Source organism: Salmo salar, chromosome 22, assembly GCF_965601325.2.
Source record: "Salmo salar chromosome 22, fSalSal1, whole genome shotgun sequence".
NCBI classification, from domain to species: Eukaryota; Metazoa; Chordata; class Actinopteri; order Salmoniformes; family Salmonidae; genus Salmo; species Salmo salar.
In genome coordinates this window covers 49,236,774-49,260,155 of record NC_138312.1, presented here as the reverse complement: position 1 = coordinate 49,260,155, position 23,382 = coordinate 49,236,774, and the positions used below count along the sequence as shown (strand labels likewise).

The window sequence follows — 23,382 nt, the reverse complement described above, 5'->3', positions numbered from 1 at the left end:
AACAGTGAGAGACAGAATAACAGCAAAACAATCCAGAAAAACGCATGTCAAAAATGTTATAAATTGATTTGCATTTTAATGAGGGATATAAGTATTTGACCCCCTCTCAATCAGAAAGATTTCTGGATCCCAGGTGTCTTTTATACAGGTAACGAGCTGAGATTAGGAGCACACTCTTAAAGGGAGTGCTCCTAATCTCAGTTTGTTACCTGTATAAAAGACACCTGTCCACAGAAGCAATCAGTCAATCAGATTCCAAACTCTCCACCATGGCCAAGACCAAAAGAGCTCTCCAAGGATGTCAGGGACAAGATTGTAGACCTACACAAGGATGGAATGGGCTACAAGACCATCGCCAAGCAGCTTGGTGAGAAGGTGACAACAGTTGGTGCGATTATTCGCAAATGGAAGAAACAATAAAGAACAGTCAATCTCCCTCGGCCTGTGGCTCCATGCAAGATCTCTCCTCGTGGAGTTGCAATGACCATGAGAACGGTGAAGAATCAGCCCAGAACTACACGGGAGGATCTTGTCAATGATCTCAAGGCAGCTGGGACCATAGTCACCAAGAAAACAATTGGTAACACACTACGCCATGAAGGACTGAAATCCTGCAGCGCCCGCAAGGTCCCCCTGCTCAAGAAAGCATATATACATGCCCGTCTGAAGTTTGCCAATAAACATCTGAATGATTCAGAGGACAACTGGGTGAAAGTGTTGTGGTCAGATGAGACCAAAATGGAGCTCTTTGGCATCAACTCAACTCGCCGTGTTTGGAGGAGGAGGAATGCTGCCTATGACCCCAAGAACACCATCCCCACCATCAAACATGGAGGTGGAAACATTATGCTTTGGGGGTGTTTTTCTGCTAAGGGGACAGGACAACTTCACCGCATCAAAGGGATGATGGACGGGGCCATGTTTACCATCAAATCTTGGGTGAGAACCTCCTTCCCTCAGCCAGGGCATTGAAAATGGGTAGTGGATGGGTATTCCAGCATGACAATGACCCAAAACACACGACCAAGGCAACAAAGGAGTGGCTCAAGAAGAAGCACATTAAGGTCCTGGAGTGGCCTAGCCAGTCTCCAGACCTTAATCCCATAGAAAATCTGTGGAGGGAGCTGAAGGTTCAAGTTGCCAAACGTCAGCCTCGGAACCTTAATGACTTGGAGAAGATCTGCAAAGAGGAGTGGGACAAAATCCCTCCTGAGATGTGTGCAAACCTGGTGGCCAACTACAAGAAATGTCTGACCTCTGTGATTGCCAACAAGGGTTTTGCCACCAAGTACTAAGTCATGTTTTGCAGAGGGGTCAAATACTTATTTCCCTAATTAAAATGCAAATCAATTTATAACATTTTTGACATGCGTTTTTCTGGATTTTTGTTGTTATTCTGTCTCTCCCTGTTCAAATAAACCTACCATAAAAATTATAGACTGATCATTTCTTTGTCAGTGGGCAAACGTAAAAAATCAGCAGGGGATCAAATACTTTTTTCCCTCACTGTATATGAACTGTAATTCAGCAAAATCTTTAAAATTGTTGCATGTAGCATTTATATTTTTGTTCAGTATATTTAGCAGGCTTATGGCTTGAGGGTAGAAGTTGTTCAGGGTCCTGTTGGCAATTGCCATGCGGTAGCAGAGAGAACAGTCTATGACTTGGATGGCTGGAGTCTGACCATTTTTAGGGCATTCCTCTGAAACCGCCTGGTATAGAGATCCTGGTCGGCAGGGAGCTCGACCCAAGTTATGGACTGGGCCGTGCGGCATCCCAAGCCCGGACCTCAGAGGATGTGCAGACCAGCTGGCTGGAGTGTTAATGGGCATATTCAATCTCTCCCTATTCCAGTACCCTCTGTAGCACCTTACGGTTGGATGCCAAGCAGTTGCCATACCAGGCGGGGATGCAGCCAGTCATGATGCTCTCAATGGTTCAGCTGTAGAACTTTTTGAGGTTCTGAGGGCCCATGCAAAATCTTTTCAGCATCCTGACGGGGAATAGGCGTTTTTGTGCCCTCTTCATGACTGTGTTGGTGTGTGTGGACCATGATAGATCCTTAGTGATGTGGACACAGAGGACGCTCTCGACCCTCTCCACTACAGCTCCGTCGATGTGAATGGGGGCGTGGTCTACACTCCGTTTCCTGTAGTCCACGATCAGCTCCTTTGTCTTGCTGTCATTGAGGGAGAGGTTGTTGTCCTGGCACCACACTGCCAGGTCTCTGAACTCCTCCCTATAGGCTGTCTCATCATCGTTAGTGATCAGGCCTACCACTGTTGTGTCGTCAGTAAACTTAATGATGGTGGCGGACACAGAGTCGTGGGTAAACAGGCAGTACAGGAGGGAACTAAGCAAGCACCCCTGAGGAGCCCCGTGTTGATGGTCAGTGTGGCGGAGATGTTGTTGCCAACCACAACCACCTGGGGGCGACCCGTCAGGAAGTCCAGGATCCAGTTTCGGAGGAAAGAGTTCAGTCCCAGGGTCCTTAGCTTAGTGATGAGTTTGGAGGGCGCTATGGTGTTGAACGCTGCGCTGTAGTCAATGAACATCATTCTCACATAGTTGTTCCAGGTGGGAGAGGGCAGTGTGGAGTGCAATAGAGATAGCATCATCAGTGGATCTGTTGGGGCAGTATGCGAAAAGCACTTAATGATGACAGAAGTGAGTGCTACGGGACGATAGTAATTTAGTTCAGTTACCTTCGCTTTCTTGGGTACAGGAAAAGTGGTGGACATCTTGAAGCAAGTGTGGACAACAGACTGGGATCGGGAGAGATTGAATATGCCCATTAACACTCCAGCCAGCTGGTCTGCACATCCTCTGAGGTCCCGGCTTGGGATGCCGTCTGGGCCTTGCTAAGATTAACACACTTAAATGTCTTACTCAAGTCGGCCACGGAGAACGAGAGCTCACAGTCCTCGTGAGCGGCGGCTGCCCGCGTCAGCACTGTTTTCCTCTAAGCGGAAAATGACATACACACTATGTCCGTATGTTATTCATACACCCTGTCAGTAAGACAGACATGCCTGACATTCTCACAAAAGGTTTGTTTTACACATACTTTAGTTATGTAACTAACTTTTGCTCTTTCTTTCATGCTTTCTTTCTCTTTTTGTCTAGTAATTCACTCTCTCGTTCTTTCTCTCTGTTGCCCTCTAGGCTTGGTGTCTCCCCCGTCTGAACTCTGTCTCCGTCTCTCCCTCTGTCTACATCAGTGTTCAGTATATGTGTGTTAACATGTATCTAACTACATAACTCACCCAACAACTATCAGGGTAGGAATGCTGATCTACTGTAGGATCATATCCCTCCTGTCCATGTAATCTTATTAATTATGTTCTAAAAGGTCAAAGTGATCCTAGATGAGCACTGCTGTGCTCTGGTTTAGCACATCATTCATGGCAGACCCAAACCATTGTCAGGAGTCGACCACATATTGTTTACAATGTCACATGATGACACCATAGTGAGAACAGGAAACAATCTTGTAGTAACTGTACAAACTACAAAATGTCTCACCTGTTCTTCTGAGGGGCGTGTCCTTGCGTTGGTCAGATGGTGGATGATGGACAACAGGGGTCACCACGTGAGGCTTTGGGGGCATGTCAGGATCTGGGGCCAGTTCCCTATGCAACCAAGACAGTCAGTTGAGAGTCATCCACCAAAATGTTAAATAACCATTGCTAAGTGTCTTTTGTTTTGTGTTCTATTGATTTTGTGTATGTACTGGTGGCCTCAAAAATAATGTAGATGAAAATGGACAGTAAAGAATCGTATTATAAAATAATGCTTCACTCAGGCCAGTCAGTCTGCTTGTAATCTATCACCTAATCTAATGAGTCACTCAGGCCAGTCAGTCAGGCTAAAATCTATCACCTAATCTAATGAGTCACTCAGGCTGTAATCTATCACCTAATCTAATGAGTCACTCAGGCCAGTCAGTCAGGCTAAAATCTATCACCTAATCTAATGAGTCACTCAGGCTGTAATCTATCACCTAATCTAATGAGTCACTCAGGCCAGTCAGTCAGGCTAAAATCTATCACCTAATCTAATGAGTCACTCAGGCTGTAATCTATCACCTAATCTAATGAGTCACTCAGGCCAGTCAGTCAGGCTAAAATCTATCACCTAATCTAATGAGTCACTCAGGCTGTAATCTATCACCTAATCTAATGAGTCACTCAGGCCAGTCAGTCAGGCTAAAATCTATCACCTAATCTAATGAGTCACTCAGGCTGTAATCTATCACCTAATCTAATGAGTCACTCAGGCCAGTCAGTCAGGCTAAAATCTATCACCTAATCTAATGAGTCACTCAGGCTGTAATCTATCACCTAATCTAATGAGTCACTCAGGCCAGTCAGTCAGGCTAAAATCTATCACCTAATCTAATGAGTCACTCAGGCTGTAATCTATCACCTAATCTAATGAGTCACTCAGGCCAGTCAGTCAGGCTACAATTTAGCACCTAATCTAATGAGTCACTCAGGCCAGTCAGTCAGGCTAAAATCTAGCACCTAATCTAATGAGTCACTCAGGCCAGTCAGTCAGGCTAAAATCTAGCGCCTAATCTAATGAGTCACTCAGGCCAGTCAGTCAGGCTAAAATCTAGCACCTAATCTAATGAGTCACTCAGGCTGTAATCTATCACCTGATCTAATGAGTCACTCAGGCCAGTTAGTCAGGCTATAATCTATCACCTAATCCAGTCGTCACCAAACGGTCGATCGTGATCTTCAAGATATTCTTAGTGGATCACCAAATATTTCTGTAGAAACGCTTGTGCTGCTTTTTTCTTTCTCTGCACTGTTGGCAGTACTGGGTCGGCAGTGTTCCCATTCTGTACCCTTTCATTTGTCTGAAAAGACAAACTCCGCCTACCCGGTGGAATGGGAGATCTGTGGCTAAATCAAGTGTGCCTACTGTGCTGGCCAATCAGATAGCTCAAATCACCGTGCCTACCTACAGCTACCCACCTACCCACAACCCTGGCCACAGCAAAGTTTGATACTAGCCTATGTGAGATTAAATAACATTTAAAACCATGACCAGAGAGAGACTGTCAAAGAATATAGCAAACAGCTGCTGTTTTTATGAGTCAGTTCATGTCTAAGTGTTATTCAGCACTGTCAGCAGTGTTTTTACTCAACACTATTACAAAACATAAAACGTGCTTCTCTCTACTTCCACTCAAGATGCAGCTGCAATGAATGAGTAGCCAAGTGTATCGATAGCCCTGCGTTTTATTATTATTAGCAGCTTGTCTATTTTAATATCGAGGAGTATTTCACTTTCTCTGGTCATAGGAACAATATGAATTTGTACCTGAGGCAGATGCGGTGCGACTCAAGTTAACGCCATCAGGTGGAAGACTGTTTCCCTCTCTGTCAGTCTCAACAGAGGGGAAAAAGGAGAGCAGGGACCATGAGAGGCGGACCCTTTGCTGCTCTCTTCTTCCCTCCACTGAGACTAATGACGTGTTCAAGACAACTGTGAACTCTGAAAATAACGAGATCCGACTGGGGGAAATGGTTTTGAACAGTTATCCAACTCGGAAACTCTGGCATCTTTCTAAAGCGCCGACTTTCCGACCTGAAGTTCCCTGATGTCATGATTTGACCTCTTTTTTCCCTGAGTTCCCAGTTGTCTTGAACGCACCATAACAATCAGATGCAGGTACAGTACCATCAGTCCAGTAAAATAAAACAGCTAATTGTTAGCAAATTATTAAAATGTATGCTCAACAGTGCCTCGCAAGTGCTACACCAAATGATCTATTTTGTTATCAAAGCTTGAGTTTTGAAATATAATATAGTCTGAGAAGAACAATATTGTCAGGCCAGACATTTAGCCAATATGCTGTGATAAAGTATTAGGCCTACTTCACAAATGTCATTCCTACAGAAGAGTTTTTATTAGGTTAATGTTACATTTTTTAAGTCACGTTAAAATACAAATCTGAGCGGTAGTTCTTGGCTTGCTTTTTGACTTCGAAAGTAATCTTGACTCAGAAAAGGTTGGTGACCACTGAGCGGATCTAATGAGTCACTCAGGCCAGTCAGTCAGGCTGTATGTAATCTATCACCTAATCCAATGCGTCACTCAGGCCAGTCAGTCAGGCTGTATGTAATCTATCACCTAATCTAATGAGTCACACAGGCCAGTCAGTCAGGCTGTAATCTATCGCCTGATCTAATGAGTCACTCAGGCCAGTCAGTCAGGCTGTAATCTATCGCCTAATCTAATGAGTCACTCAGGCCTCTCTTGATTGTCTTAGAGGTACATTTTTCTTACTTTCATCCCTTATGAGGATAATTTGTGGGGCAGGATTGGATAGGTGAGAAGAAAAAGATGGTAGTTCCACCAAAGGCATGGGAGTCTAATAACAGTATATTTTCATGAGTGGACACACACACCTCCCTCTCTCACAGTCACAATTTTTTTTTTTTTAAGTTGAATGCAATAAGAAAACAACGTTTCTGTAGAAACTTTAATCAAAGTCTCTCCCGGGTCGATTCTCACCTGTAACCCCTGGGTGCGTTTCTGGTGGGGTTGGAAGCGGTCTTCTCCAGGGTGGCCTGCTCCTTCCTCTTCAGGATTTGGCTTCTGAGTTTCTGTTTCACCAGGGGACTGGCCACAGCACCTGTCCGTCAACAGAGTCACCCAATCAGAGTATCACGGATCCCTCCGGAACATTCATTACGCACACCTGGCCCCTATTCCCAGTGATTAGTAATTGTATAAGTGTGCCCTTGGTTTACCAGTGTCCTGTCCATTATTGTAATAATGTCCGTTGGTTCATGTGAACACCTGTGGTGTGTGTTTTGGCTTTCGTGCCATTGTGGTTTGCGCAGATTATTACGGGTCTCGTTTCGTATGTTAATCATTGTGCGCTTGTGTTATTTATTCGAGGTACTCCTCGCTCTTTTGTTTGGGTTTCAACCCTGTGTTTTGTCTAGTGTTTGTTTTGGTCTTCGTCCCTGTGCCTTTACACGGAACGCCATAATTTGGGTACAATAAAATACCCTATTACGCATTCCTGCATCTGTCTCCCGAATCATTTATAACAGCGTGACAGAGGCAAGAATGAACCGAAGCTGAAGTGCAGCATTCTAAGCTGACTAAACGTATTAACGTTTTGTTCTGAACAGAACCATTTTTTTTTCCCGTTTCACTGTTCCGACCTGCAAAATAACATTCTGAACCTGTTCGAACCCCAAAAAAGTACTGGTTAATATCGTTCCTTTCTGAACCTCTGAAATCTCCCTAAAAAATTCCATTAGCTCAAGATTAAATTACTTCACCAATCAGTGCAGATAGAGCAGCTAGCTACTGTATGTAGCGGGCAATAGTTGGTAAACATTGCACGATGGACAGACAAGATGCGACTGAAATTTTGCAGGTGGTGAGAATGAGAGAGGGCGGAGGAAGACGCTTGGCTTGAAGCGCTGGGAATCTTGTTATGACATGCATTTTCTGAATTAGGCCCAGAGACTTATACCTACAGAGGAGCGGCTTCTATGGAGGAATTTTGAATGTCTTGAAATTCCAAGAGTTGGCTTAAAGTTGGACTACAGCTAGCTAGCTAGTTAGCTACAGTTAGGGAAAAAGGTATTTGATCCCCTGCTGATTTTGTACGTTTGCCCACTGACAAAGAAATGATCAGTCTATAATTTTAATTGTAGGTTTATTTGAACAGTGAGAGACAGAATAACAACAAAAAAATCCAGAAAAACGCATGTCAAAAATGTTATAAATTCATTTGCATTTTAATGAGGGAAATAAGTATTAGACCCCCTCTCAATCAGAAAGATTTCTGGCTCCCAGGTGTCTTTTATACAGGTAACGAGCTGAGATTAGGAGCACACTCTTAAAGGGAGTGCTCCTAATCTCAGCTTGTTACTTGTATAAAAGACACCTATCCACAGAAGCAATCAATCAATCAGATTCCAAACTCTCCACCATGGCCAAGACCAAAGAGCTCTCCAAGGATGTCAGGGACAAGATTGTAGACCTACACAAGGCTGTAACGGGCTACAAAACCATCGCCAAGCAGCTTGGTGAGAAGGTGACAACAGCTGGTGCGATTATTCGCAAATGGAAGAAACAATAAAGAACTGTCAATCTCCCTCGGCCTGGGGCTCCATGCAAGATCTCGCCTCGTGGAGTTGCAATGATCATGAGAACGGTGAGGAATCAGCCCAGAACTACACGGGAGGATCTTGTCAATGATCTCAAGGCAGCTGGGACCATAGTCACCAAGAAAACAATTGGTAACACACTACGCCGTGAAGGACTGAAATCCTGCAGCGCCCGCAAGGTCCCCCTGCTCAAGAAAGCATATATACATGCCCGTCTGAAGTTTGCCAATTAACATCTGAATGATTCAGAGGACAACTGGGTGAAAGTGTTGTGGTCAGATGAGACCAAAATGGAGCTCTTTGGCATCAACTCAATTCACCGTGTTTGGAGGAGGAGGAATGCTGCCTAGAACCCCAAGAACACCATCCCCACCATCAAACATGGAGGTGGAAACATTATGCTTTGGGGGTGTTTTTCTGCTAAGGGGACAGGACAACTTCACCGCATCAAAGGGATGATGGACGGGGCCATGTACCGTCAAATCTTGGGTGAGAACCTCCTTCCCTCAGCCAGGGCATTGAAAATGGGTCGTGGATGGGTATTCCAGCATGACAATGACCCAAAACACACGGCCAAGGCAACAAAGGGGTGGCTCAAGAAGAAGCACATTAAGGTCCTGGAATGGCCTAGCCAGTCTCCAGACCTTAATCCCATAGAAAATCTGTGGAGGGAGCTGAAGGTTCGAGTTGCCAAACGTCAGCCTCGAAACCTTAATGACTTGGAGAAGATCTGCAAAGAGGAGTGGGACAAAATCCCTCCTGAGATGTGTGCAAACCTGGTGGCCAACTACAAGAAATGTCTGACCTCTGTGATTGCCAACAAGGGTTTTGCCACCAAGTACTAAGTCATGTTTTGCAGAGGGGTCAAATACGTATTTCCCTTATTAAAATGCAAATACATTTATAACATTTTTGACATGCGTTTTCTGGATTTTTTGTTGTTATTCTGTCTCTCACTGTTCAAATAAACCTACCATTAAAAGTATAGACTGATCATTTCTTTGTCAGTGTGCAAACGTACAAAATCAGCAGGGGATCAAATACTTTTTTCCCTCACTGTATCTAGCTGGCAAATAAACTTGTGTGTGCAGAGCGGCACTAGAATTAAAAACACTTAACTTTGCTCTGTTCATCTTTCCTGTGATCCTGACTAGTCTCCCTGTCCCTGCCACTGAAACACATCCCCAGAGCATAATGCTGCCACCACCATGCTTCAGCGTAGGGATGGCACCAGGTTTCCACCAGACATGATGCCTGGCATTCAGGCCAAAGAGTTCAATCTTGGTTTCATCAGACCAGAGAATTGTGTTTCTCATGGTCTGAGAGACCTTTGGGTGCCTTTTGGCAAACTCAAAGCGGGCAGTTTTTCACAATACCTGTCATTTTATCCTAGTAAAAATTCTCTGTCTTAGGTCAGAATGTGAAATGTCCGAATAATAGTCGAGAGAATGATTTATTTCAGCTTTTATTTCTTTCATCACATTCCCACTGGGTCAGAAGTTTACATACACTCAATTAGTATTTGGTAGCATTGCCTTTAAATTGTTTAACTTGGGTCAAACGTTTCGGTTAGCCTTCCACAAGCTTCCCACAATAAGTTGGGTGAATTTTGGTCCATTCCTCCTGACAGAACTGGTGTAACTGAGTCTGGTTTATAGGCTTCCTTGCTCACACACGCTTTTTTAGTTCTGCCCACAAATTTTCTCTAGGATTGAGGTCAGGGCTTTGTGATGGCCACTCCAATACCTTGACTTTGTTGTTCTTAAGCCATTTTGCCATAACTTTGGAAGTATGTTTGGGAAGACCCATTTGCGACCAAGCTTTAACATCCTGACTGATGTCTTGAGATGTTGCTTCAATATATCCACATAATTTTCCTTCCTCATGAAGCCATCTATTTTGTGGCGTGCACCAGTCCCTCCTGCAGCAAAGCACCCCCACAACATGATGCTGCCACCCCCGTGCTTCACGGTTGGGATGGTGTTCTTCGGCTTGCAAGCATCCCCCTTTTTCCTCCAAACATAACGATGGTCATTATGGCCAAACAGTTCTATTTTTGTTTCATCAGACCAGAGGACATTTCTCCAAAAAGTACGATCTTCGTCCCCATGTGCAGATACAAACCGTAGTCTGGCTTTTTTATGCCGGTTTTGGAGCAGTGGCTTCTTCCTTGTTGAGCAGCCTTTCAGGTTATGTCAATATAGGACTTGTTTTACTGTGGATATAGATACTTTTGTACCTTTTTCCTCCAGCATCTTCACAAGGTCCTTTGCTTTTGTTCTGGGATTAATTTGCACTTTTCGCACCAAAGTACGCTCATCTCTAGGATACAGAATGTGTCTCCTTCCTGAGCGGTATGACGGCTGCGTGGTCCCATGGTGTTTATACTTGCGTACTATTGTTTGTACAGATGAATGTGGTACCTTCAGGCGTTTGGAAATTGCTCCCAAGGATGAACAAGACTTGTGGAGGTCTACAATAGTTTTTCTGTAGTCTTGGCTGATTTCTTTAGATTTTCCCATGACGTCAAGCAAAGAGGCACTGAGTTTGAAGGTAGGTCTTGAAATACATCCACAGGTGCACCTCCAATTGACTCAAATTATGTCAATTAGCCTATCAGAAGCTTCTAAAGCCATGACATCATTTTCTGGAATTTTCCAAGCTGTTTTAAGGCACAGTCTACTTAGTGTATGTAAACTTCTGACCCACTGGAATTGTGATACAGTGAATTATAAGTGAAATAATCTGTCTGTAAACAGTTGTTGGAAAAAATACTTGTGTCATGCACAAAGTAGATATCCTAACCGACTTGCCAAAACTATAGTTTGTTAACAAGAAATTTGTGGAGTGGTTGAAAAACGAGTTTTAATGACTCCAACTTAAGTGTATATAAACTTCCGACTTCAACTGTATACAATGCATTCGGAAAGTATTCAGACCCATTGACCTTTTCCACATTTTGTTACATTACAGCCTTGTTTTAAAGTTGATTAAAACGTTTTTTTCCCCACCTCATCAATCTACACACAATACCCATGATGACAAAGCAAAAACAGTTTTTTAGAAATGTTTGCAAATTCAACTTACACCACCATGGCATGTTTGTGTCAAAAAGATTGATACATGAATCCTCCTCCAAACAGTTTCAATGGCCTGCATGGAATGTGATATTAAAGGTACTGCTGATCGAAATGAATGGACAGACAAGGAGGGAGGAGACATAATATTCCCCTCAGAGCAGGAGAGGACAATATGATGGAAATGCACCACGGTGCCTGAAAGTCATGACAAACATTAGCCAGCAGCATTACTCACATACTTCCCGTCAAGTGCCCGTGTCGTCACACTGGTAAACCCTATTACACACTACCCTGGCATGGATAGGTAAGGCTTAATGGCAGTTAAACTCACAGTCAAAACAATATGAAATCCATCATAATAATTTATGAATTGTACAGTAGCTTAAGCACACAATATTCCTAACTCCTTAACATAATACTTTCTATGAGTCACTTGTTTATAATGCATTCTCATAGCTATCTCATGGTGCATTATAAGACTTGCTATAAGAATTCAAAACATAACTTAACACATAATAAAAGTGTTAGATACCCTATTTAGCATTGGTCCGATGAGAAACAAACAGTACTGCATCAAAAAAACAACAGCAAACTTCACTCAGCATACTTGCACACAGTACCACAGACAGACATTATATCATCAAAGATCTAAGCCCAATGTTTTTAAGGGATGAACTATAGTGCTTTTTAACCAATATTATTGCAGATCCAGGAATCATATGAACTGACACCTTGCAGGTTTGATTGAACTCTGCCCTGTATCTAAGCCGTGCTAAAGCGACTCAGGGTAGGAGATGCTAATCTAGGATCAAATGCCCTATGTCCATCTAATCGTATTCATTGTGATAGGAAAGGAAAAACTGATCTAACATCAACACTTCTACTCTGGAAAAACTTTATGAATATGGTCCCTGAGTAGAGAAATGATGAGAAGAGAGAGATGTCTGCAAGAGTGTTCAGCCAGACAGTAATCTCAGAGGGAAAACACACCCACACACTGACAGTGCATTTGGAAAGTATTCAGACCACTTGACTTTTAACCACATTTTGTTACAATACAGCCTTTTTCGAAAATGGATTAAATCATCTCACCACAATACCCCATATTGACAAAGCAAAAACAGGATTTGTCACACCGGTATTTGGGGAGTTTCTCCCATTCTTCTCTGTAGATCCTCTCAAGCTCTGTCAGGTTGGATGGGGAGCGTCGCTGCACAGCTATTTTCAGGTCTCTCCAGAGATGTTCGATCGGGTTCAAGTCCAGGCTCTGGCTGGGCCACTCAAGGACATTCAGAGACGTGTCCCCAAGCCAATCCTGTGTTGTCTTGGCTGTGTGCTTAGTGTCGTTGTCCAGTTGGAAGGTGAACCTTCACCCTGTTCTGAGGTCCTGAGAGCTATGGAGCAGGTTTTCATCAAGAATCTCTCTGTACTTTGCTCTGTTCATCTTTCCTGTGATCCTGACTAGTCTCCCTGTCCCTGCCACTGAAACACATCACCAGAGCATAATGCTGCCACCACCATGCTTCAGCGTAGGGATGGTGCCAGGTTTCCACCAGACATGATGCCTGGCATTCAGGCCAAAGAGTTCAATCTTGGTTTCATCAGACCAGAGAATTGTGTTTTTCATTTTCTCATGGTCTGAGAGACCTTTAGGTGCCTTTTGGCAAACTCAAAGCGGGCTGTCATGTGCCTTTTACTGAGGAGTGGCTTCCGTCTGGCCACTCTACCATAAAGGCCTGATTGGTGGAGTACTGCAGAGATGGTTGTCCTTCTTGAAGGTTCTCACATCTCCACAGAGGAACTCTGAAGATATGTCAGAGAGACCATCGGGTTCTTGTTTACCTTCCTGACCATGGCCCTTCTCCCCGATTGCTCAGTTTGGCCAGGCGGCCAGCTCTAGGAAGAGTCTTGGTGGTTCCAAACTTCTTCCATTTAAGAATGATGGAGGCCACTGTGTTCCTGGGGACCTTCAATGCTGCTGACATTGTTTGGTACCTTTCCCCAGATCTGTGCCTCGACACAATCCTGTCTCAGAGCTCTGCGGACAATTCCTTCGACCTCATGGCTTGGTTTTAGCTCTGACATTCGCTGTCAACTGTGGGACCTTATATTTAGACAGCAATGTGCCTTTCCAAATCATGTCCAATCAACTGAATTTACCACAGGTGGACTCCAGGTGGACTAAAATCAAAACATCTCAAGGATGATCAATGAAAACAGGATGCACCTGAACTCAATTTAGAGTCTTATAGCAAAGAGTCTGAATACTTATGTAAATAAGGTATTTCTTTTTTTTTTTATATAAATTTGCAAACATTTCTAAAAAGCTTTTTTCGCTTTTTCACTATGGGGTATTTTAGAATAAGGCTGTAACATACTTTTTTTTTTTTTTTTAAGTGAAGGGGTCTGAATAATTTCCGAATGCACTGTAAGCCTCATCACAATTTTATCTTGAAGATCTCCAGACAGTTCCTTGGACTTCATGGTATAGTTTCTGCTCTGACATACACTGTCAATTGTGGGACCTTCTATAAACAGGTGTGTTTCTATCATGTCCAAACAATTGAATTGGCCACAGGTGCTCCAATCAAGTTGTAACAACATCTGAAGGATGATCAAAAGAAATTGGATGCACCTGAGCTCAATTTGCAGTGTCATAGCAAAGGGGTGTGAATACTTACTGTATGTAAATTAGATATTTCTGTATTTCATTTTCAATACATTTGCAAAAATGTCTAAAAACATGTTTTCACTTTGTCATTATGGGTTATTGTGTGTAGATGGGTGAGAAAAAACATATATAGAATCTATTTTGAATTTAGGCTGTAACACAACAAAATGTCGAATAAGTCAAGTGATATGAATACTTTCTGAAGGCACTGTATAGTATACTTAACTAGGATTGAAAAAGTTAATCCATTCTTCTCTAATAAAAAATCTCTCCCTAATTTCGGAACCACACCAGTAACATCAGTAGACTACAGTAGACTACACTGCAGAGGGGGAGGGGCAGGTCGCCTACACACTCACTGGCAAAGATTTGCAGTTGGCAGAAAGACACCGGAATACGTTTCTGTGTGACAGAGTGAGGGGTTTACATACGCACCTTGTTGCTTTTTTTGTGGGACTGAAAAAAATTCCCTTGATGTAAAATAATATTATTAATGGTTCCCATGCTTTTCAAAATAACGTTTCTGTTCCACAACAGTATAGATCACCTCATTTCATGGTTCGGATTCTGTTCCAGGAAAATGTTTGTTATTTTCCGGTTTTCGGTTCTGTTCCCTGAACCGGTTCCAACCCCTGAACTTGATATATTAGTGTCAGTGGCGGGATACAGGACAATAATTCAAATACAACGATTTTATCTGTACTGTAAAATAACTGACAAGCAGTTTCATCATGTGTTAAAATCAACAATCTACCTCTATTCCTGCTTATTAAAGCTGGGTATTCAATGCACCTACCGAAAACATCAACATTAGTAAAAGAGGAGATGCTATGCATTTCCCTTGTAATTAATTACTGTGACTTGCGAAATGCTGTGACTTGCGAAATGCAAGTTATACAATGATAAGCCATTAAAGAGGCTAAATGTAAACAGTTTATTATAATTTTCAGAAAATTCTATACAAAATCCCATTCTGATAATTCAGCCTTTCTATTAGACAACAAAAGACGGTCCGTTTTTCTGTTGTCAAATAGAAAAGGTGAACCCTACCGCTCAGAGGCCTGGTCATCTCCTCACGGGCAGAATCAACAATAGCAGACTTTGGCAGTAAAAAGAGAGGGCGGTATTTCACATGTAACCCCTTTGAAGCTGAACTCTGATGGACAGGTTCTTAGGAATTTGGTGAATTACAGATTGCTTTGCCGCATTTTTTAACAGTGGTTTCCTTCTGGAAAGTAAAAGACAACAAAGAACATGACATTGTACAATTATTAAGGCCTCCATGTTACTTGCTTCCTTGTTTTGACTTAGGTTTTATGTGCAAATAGACTGACTTAACTAATGGAATTCCCCCATACAACACATTGCAGGATTCAAAGGATTAACCGAAACCGATGCACACAAACACCTAAACTACCTACAAGACTGCACAGATGTCATCATACATTGCCTTTCTAAAAGACATGGTCATCATAGTTTACATGATAATCTAAGTATTCCTTATATATCAACACCCTTATCCCAGAAACCCTAGATCCACTCCAATTTGCATACCACCCTAACAGATCCACAGATGATGCAATCTCTATTGCACTCCACACTGCCCTTTCCCACCTGGACAAAAGGAACACCTATGTGAGAATGCTATTCATTGACTACAGCTCAGCATTCAACACCACAGTGCCCTCAAAGCTCATCAATAAGCTAAGGACCCTGGGACAAAACACCTCCCTCTGCAACTGGATCCTGGACTTCCTGACGGGCCGTCCCCAGGTGGTAAGGGTAGGTAACAACACATCCGGCACACTGATCCTCAACACAGGGGCCCCTCAGGGGTGCGTGCTCAGTCCCCTCCTGTACTCCCTGTTCCATCATAACGGCATGGCCAGGCTCGACTCCAACACCATCATTAAGTTTGCCGATGACACAACAGTGGTAGACAGTCTATATGGAGGAGGACAGAGACCTGGCAGTGTGGTGCCAGGGCAACAACCTCTCCCTCAACGTGATCAAGACAAAAGAGATGATTGTGGACTACAGGAAAAAGAGGACCGAGCACGCCCCCATTCTCACCGACGGGGCTGTATTTATTTTATTTATTTATTTATTTATTTTATTTCACCTTTATTTAACCAGGTAGGCAAGTTGAGAACAAGTTCTCATTTACAATTGCGACCTGGCCAAGATAAAGCAAAGCAGTTCGACAACATACAACAACACAGAGTTACACATGGAGTAAAACAAACATACAGTCAATAATACAGTAGAAAAATAAGTCTATATACAATGTGAGCAAATGAGGTGAGATAAGGGAGGTAAAGGCAAAAAGGCCATGGTGGCAAAGTAAATACAATATAGCAAGTAAAACACTGGAATAGTAGATTTGTAGTAGAAGAAAGTGCAAAGTAGAAATAGAAATAATGGGGTGCAAAGGAGCAAAATAAATAAATAAATAAATACAGTAGGGGAAGAGGTAGTTGTTTGGGCTAAATTATAGATGGGCTATGTACAGGTGCAGTGATCTGTGAGCTGCTCTGACAGCTGGTGCTTAAAGCTAGTGTTGTAGATAAGTGTTTCCAGTTTCAGAGATTTTTGTAGTTCGTTCCAGTCATTGGCAGCAGAGAACTGGAAGGAGAGACAGCCAAAGGAGGAGTTGGCTTTGGGGGTGACCAGAGAGATATACCTGCTGGAGCATGTGCTACAGGTGGGTGCTGCTATGGTGACCAGTGAGCGGAGATAAGGGGGACTTTACCTAGCAGGGTCTTGTAGATGACCTGGAGCCAGTGGGTTTGGCGACAAGTATGAAGCGAGGGCCAGCCAACGAGAGTGTACAGGTCGCAGTGGTCGGTAGTATATGGGGCTTTGGTGACAAAACGAATGGCACTGTGATAGACTGCATCCAGTTTGTTGAGTAGGGTATTGGAGGCTATTTTGTAAATGACATCGCCGAAGTCGAGGATCGGTAGGATGGTCAGTTTTACGAGGGTATGTTTGGCAGCATGAGTGAAGGATGCTTTGTTGCGAAATAGGAAGCCAATTCTAGAATTAACTTTGGATTGGAGATGTTTGATGTGAGTCTGGAAGGAGAGTTTACAGTCTAACCAGACACCTAGGTATTTGTAGTTGTCCACATATTCTAAGTCAGAACCGTCCAGAGTAGTGATGCTGGACAGGCGGGCAGGTGCAGGCAGCGATCGGTTGAAGAGCATGCATTTAGTTTTACTTGTATTTAAGAGCAGTTGGAGGCCACGGAAGGAGAGTTGTATGGCATTGAAGCTCATCTCGAGGGTTAACACAGTGTCCAAAGAAGGGCCAGAAGTATACAGAATGGTGTCGTCTGCGTAGAGGTGGATCAGAGACTCACCAGCAGCAAGAGCGACATCATTGATGTATACAGAGAAAAGAGTTGGCCCAAGAATTGAACCCTGTGGCACCCCATAGAGACAACCAGAGGCCCGGACAACAGGCCCTCCGATTTGACACACTGAACTCTATCAGAGAAGTAGTTGGTGAACCAGGCGAGGCAATCATTTGAGAAACCAAGGCTATTGAGTCTGCCGATGAGGATGTGGTGATTGACAGAGTCGAAAGCTTTGGCCAGGTCAATGAATACAGCAGCACAGTATTGTTTCTTATCGATGGCGGTTATGATATCGTTTAGGACCTTGAGCGTGGCTGAGGTGCACCCATGACCAGCTCTGAAAGCAGATTGCATAGCGGAGAAGGTGCGGTGGGATTCGAAATGGTCGGTAATCTGTTTGTTGACTTGGCTTTCGAAGACCTTAGAAAGGCAGGGTAGGATAGATATAGGTCTGTAGCAGTTTGGATCAAGAGTGTCCCCTCCTTTTGTAGTGGAGCAGGTTGAGAGCTTCAAGTACCTTGGTGTCCACTTCACCAACAAACTAACATGGTCCAAGCACACCAAGACAGTCGTGAAGGAGGGCACAACAAAACCTATTCACCCTCAGGAGACTGAAAATATTTGGCATGGGTCCTCAGATCCTCAAACGGTTCTACAGCTGCATCATCGAGAGCATCCTGACTGGTTACATCACTGCCTCCGACCGCAAGGCACTACAGAGAGTAGTGCATACCGCCCAGTACATCACTGGGGCCAAGCTTCCTGCCATCCAGGACCTCTACACCAGGTGGTGTCAGAGGAAGGCCCTAAAAATTGTCAAAGACTCCAGCCACCCTAGTCATAGACTGTTCTCTCTGCTACCACACGGCAAGCGGTACCGGAGCGCCAAGTTTAGGTCTAAGACGCTTCTAAACAGCTTCTACCCCCAAGCCATAAGACTCCTGAACATTTAATAAAATGGCTACCCAGACTATTTGCATTGCCCTCCCCCCTTTTACACCGCTGCTACTCTCTGTTGTTATCATCTATGCATAGTCACTTTAATAACTCTACCTACATGTACATATTACCTCAACTAACCAGTGCCCCCGCACATTGACTCTGTACCGGTACCCCCCTGTATATAGTCTCGCTATTGTTATTTTACTGCTGCTCTTTAATTACTTGTTACTTTTATTTCTTATTCTTACTCGTATTTTTTAAAACTTCACTGTTGGTTAGGGGCTCGTAAGTAAGCATTTCACTGTAAGGTCTACACCTGTTGTACTCAGCACATGTTACTAATACAATTTCATTTGATTTGATATACAGTACAGTGGATGCTGCTGTGGGGAGGACGGCTCATAATAATGGCTGGAACGGAGCGATTGGAATGGCATCAAACACATGGAAACCATGGAAACCATGTGTTTGATGTATTTGATACCATTCCACTGATTACGCTCCTGCCATTACCACGAGCATGTCCTCCCCAATTAAGGTTCCACCAACTTCCGTGATACAGTACCATAACATACTGATAACATTCTACTCGTTTCTATGCCATGCAATGTGTCCTCCATAGGGCCAGGGGGCACAGTTACTTACTTTGCTCACTCTTATCCTTATACATCAGCTGCTTTATTTCCTGTCTCTTGTCCTGCTCTTTCTCCTGGCGACTCTGCTCCATGTCATACGCGTACTGAAACGAGACCATTCAGATTTGCATTTAAGCACACTGGGTTTTCACTAGTTACCACAATGACAAAGTCCCATTTGGCTATATCGTAAACATTCATGAAAACAAAAATGTGCTTTTTGGTCTTAATTTAAGGTTAGCAGAGTGGTTAAGGTTAGGGTTAAAATCACATTTGAAAAATATACATTTTTGAAATAGGTGTGGTTTATGACTTTGTGGCTGTGGTAACTAGTGACAACTGGCAAATTGGGCCATAGACAATATCCAGGAACTTATATCAGCCCAAGGAAAGGGATCATAGAGATGGAAAGAGGGCACACCTATATTTGCCATTGATTGCTTCTGTAACAGCATGGCCAGTGCCATGGAGGGCTATCTCAACTATAAAGTTTGTGAAAGGGCTCCTCACGTGGATGTGCTGTGGCAGGTGCTTCTGGGAGTCCTGGGAACAGTGCTGGGCTGAGAAGGCTCCCAGGAAGAGGGAGTGGTGGGGTGCCAGCATAACCGAGTCAGGCTCGGGACGCACCAACCTCTGGGTACGCAGGTCCATGGGCCACTCCGGCCGGAGTGGTGACGAAGCCTCGCAAGGAACTTGCACATCCACTGCAGAGAAAGGGAAGGAAAATAAAAGAGGAGAAAGAGGAGAGAAAGACATTAGTTAAGATGATGAGCCAAGGCTTTGTTCATTAGACTAGATCATTGGAGAGAACGGATAACCTGGGACTGAACCGAAGCTGAGGTGCTGCATTCTAAGCTCCCGACTGAACTTCGTGAATTGGTGTCAGCGGTGGGATCTGGGCTGTCCAAAATCCCCAAAATAGAAAACCCAGCCATAACTCTCCCTTTCTCTCCTTCTGTCCTCTATTTTTCTCTCTCTTCTTCTCTTGTGTGGTTTCTTTTCGTGGCCCAGTCAAGACCCCCAGTCAAGGCCCCCATGATGAGGCCCCCATGATGAGGCCTGTGCCGAAACACACTAGAAAAGAGATAGCTGATCCCATGGAATAGTCTACACTTGTGTGATTAAAACATACCAATGATGGTATGCACCCACACATGCACACACGCACGCACACACAGACTCACACACACACCATAATACATAGCTGTATCCCACACCTGAGGGATATACTACAAAACAGGATCAACGAGTTTAACTTTAATAAGTAACCAGAGAAAGCTACTGATTTTCTGGTTCATTAAAAAAAACGTTAAACTGGGTATGTGTTTTTGTTTGTTGAATCAATTAGACCATGCTCGTTTCAAGCTTATCTTTCTAAAAATGAAACAGTTATATCAGAAGATTTAGGCAAGTTAGCTGGCTAACTCCTTGATTCTGCTTTGTAGCATTTATAGATGATTCTGGACAATGAACAACTAGATTAGATTGAAACGAAACATGGGCTGATGTCTCATTATACAATACTACAATACATGCTTTATTGGTCCATTTGCACAGATATTCTTCATTTTGTTGCTGTCACAGTACCCAACCTGACACACTGGGAGCAGTACAGGGGCTGAGAAGAGCAGTGCCCCTGGAGCACTTAAGGGTAAAGTGCCGTGTTCAAGGGCACAACGGCGGTAGATAGTATACAGGGATATTAAGGTGTAAGAGAGTACCAGTCCTTACAGCAGGCCATTGATAGATAATGTGACTCAGTGTATGTCAAGTTTATGTGTTGATAGTTTGTTTATTATGTAGAATAACAGTCGTCGTACAAGACTCCCAGGAAGAGGAACGTCATCCTGCTCAAATGGACTTGGCTAAAATTACATTCAGTAATAGGAGGGGGAAGAGAGTGAAGAAAGCAGGCAGCCACAGAAAGTCTGAAAGAATGAAAGACAAAGACAGAAATACAGAAAGACTGAAATACAGAAAGACTGAAATACAAGACTGAAATACAGAAAGACAAAGACTGAAAGACAGAAATACAGAAAGACTGAAAGATTGAAAGACTGAAAGAATGAAAGACTGAAAGAAGTGAAGGGGAGAAAGGTGGATTACAACATTGTGTGGAATTTGGGTCAGATACAGTACACAAATCTGTCACCACAATCAAGTTTTTACCAGGAAACAAGGTTAAATTTAGCCAGAAAAAGTGAGACAATAAAAGCAAACTCAGGGCCATGTCCCATAACAATCGTCCCTTTTATAGGTAGACTGGAGAATAAATATTTCGGAGTCATTTTGAGTCACGGGTTATTGAAGGAACATTTTGTGGGCATCACGGTTAAAAATGCTTGTTGAAACATTGTGTTCATTTATCTGGGTCAGGAGTCAGCCTAGTCATGCCCAGTTTGTCTGCAGTAAGTGTAGACGAATGGAAATTGACCACATAATGTATGTAGGGCATTGATGGAAGAGTACCTGGCTGTGAAAAACAATATTGCACAAGGCTCGTTACTACAGAGCCCGACTTTCCTCAAAAGTTAATGTGGCCATATTAGATTTGTTTACCGATTCAACTTACACCACCATGTCATGTTTATGTGTCAAAAAGATTGATACATGAATCCTCCTCCAAACAGTTTCAATGGCCTGCATGGAATGTGATATTAAAGGTACTGCTGATAGAAATGAATGGACAGACAAGGAGGGAGGAGACATAACTTAACATAATAAACATAACTTAACACATAATAAAAGTGTTAGCTACCGTATTTAGCATTGGTTCGATGAGAAACAAACAGTACTGCATCAAAAAAACAACAGCAAACTTCACTCAGCATACTTGCACACAGTACCACAGACAGACATTATATCATCAAAGATCTAAGCCCAATGTTTTTAAGGGATGAACTATAGTGCTTTTTAACCAATATTATTGCAGATCCAGGAATCATGTGAACTGACACCTTGCAGGTTTGATTGAACTCTGCCCTGTATCTAAGCCGTGCTAAAGCGACTCAGGGTAGGAGATGCTAATCTAGGATCAAATGCCCTATGTCCATCTAATCGTATTCATTGTGATAGGAAAGGAAAAACTGATCTAACATCAACACTTCTACTCTGGAAAAACTTTATGAATATGGTCCCTGAGTAGAGAAATGATGAGAAGAGAGAGATGTCTGCAAGAGCGTTCAGCCAGACAGTAATCTCAGAGGGAAAACACACCCACACACTTATTACTGTAAGACAAATATGCATGACACACTGCCCCATCACCAAACAACAGACTCCAGTACATCTGGGGATCTCTTTACAATGGTGGGTGGTGCAGTAAGATCAAACCACTGGGATAACTGGTGCATTCTAGCATAATAGACCCTCATAATTACCCGACTGATCACCGCTGTGAAATCCGTGTAGCGAAACAGAATCTGCATGGTTGTATGATATTACCTCATTACATCGCCATGACAACCAATGAGCCATGACAGCTACGGTGGGACTGTCTGAAGTGTCCTTAACCTTGGTTCTGTGTGTGTATGTGTGTGTGTGTATGCGTGTGTATGTATGTGTATGTTTGTGTGTGTATGTGTGTGTGTGTGTGAATGTGTGTATGTATGTGTGTGTGTATGTATGTGTGTGTGTGTGTATGTATGTGTATGTGTATGTGTGTGTGTGTGTGTGTGTGTGTGTGTGTATATTTTTTTGATTGTTTATTCCCTGTGGCTCAGTTGGTAGAGCATGGTGTTTGCAATGCCAGCATGGTGTGTGCAACGCCAGGGTTGTGGGTTCAATTCCCACGGGGGGGCAGTACAATTATATATTTTTTTTAATGTATGAAATGTATGCATTCACTACTATAAGTCGCTCTGGACAGGAGCGTCTGCTAAATGACTAAAATGTAAATGTAACCTTCATTTAGCTAGGCAAGTCAGTTAAGAACAAATTCTTATTTACAATGACGGCCTAGGCCGACTAAACCCAGACGACGCTGGGCCAATTGTGCGCCGCCTTAAGGGACTCCTAATCACGGCCGGTTGTGATACAGCCTACTACACTTTCTAATTCCATCTCAAATTGTGCTACCCTAATGATATTTGAAGATGCAGGCATTTTATCTATCTTTTTATCAATCTTTCTATTTCATAATGGAACACTAGTCACTTTAATAATGTTTACATACTACTTTACGAATTTCATATGTATATACTGTATTCTACTGTATTTTAGTCAATGCCACTCCGACATTGCTCGTGATAATATTTATATATTTCTTAATTCCATTCTTTTACTTTTAGATGTGTGTGTATTGTGAATTGTTAGATATTACTGCACAGTTGGAGCTAGGAACACAAGCATTTCGTTACACCGGCAATAACATCAGCTAAATATGTGTATGTGACCAATAAAATGTGATTTGATTTGCATTTATTAAATATCCACTGTGGTACTTCAGCATGGACAAATCAATTAACGTTGCCATTTCCTTTCATCTTTGAAAAGAAAAACAGCTACGGGAATTACCCAGAGGCAGCAGAATAGCATGTACTAC

The 23,382-nt window shown here is 43.0% G+C and overlaps 1 protein-coding gene across 3 annotated transcripts in view; it reads right to left on the bottom strand.

Moving 5' to 3' along the window:
• The window catches only part of LOC106583614 (histone deacetylase 7), a 96,605-nt gene that overhangs the window by 41,966 nt on the left and 31,257 nt on the right, over positions 1 to 23,382 (bottom strand). For all 3 annotated transcript variants that reach the window (XM_045705253.2, XM_014167998.3, XM_045705255.2), the window contains exons 2-5: positions 19,350 to 19,543; positions 18,850 to 18,943; positions 6,532 to 6,652; positions 3,526 to 3,632 (exon numbers count right to left, since the gene is read on the bottom strand). In XM_045705253.2, the coding sequence (XP_045561209.1) occupies positions 3,526 to 3,632; positions 6,532 to 6,652; positions 18,850 to 18,943; positions 19,350 to 19,543 (516 nt within the window). The remainder of the gene's footprint in view (positions 1 to 3,525; positions 3,633 to 6,531; positions 6,653 to 18,849; positions 18,944 to 19,349; positions 19,544 to 23,382) is intronic.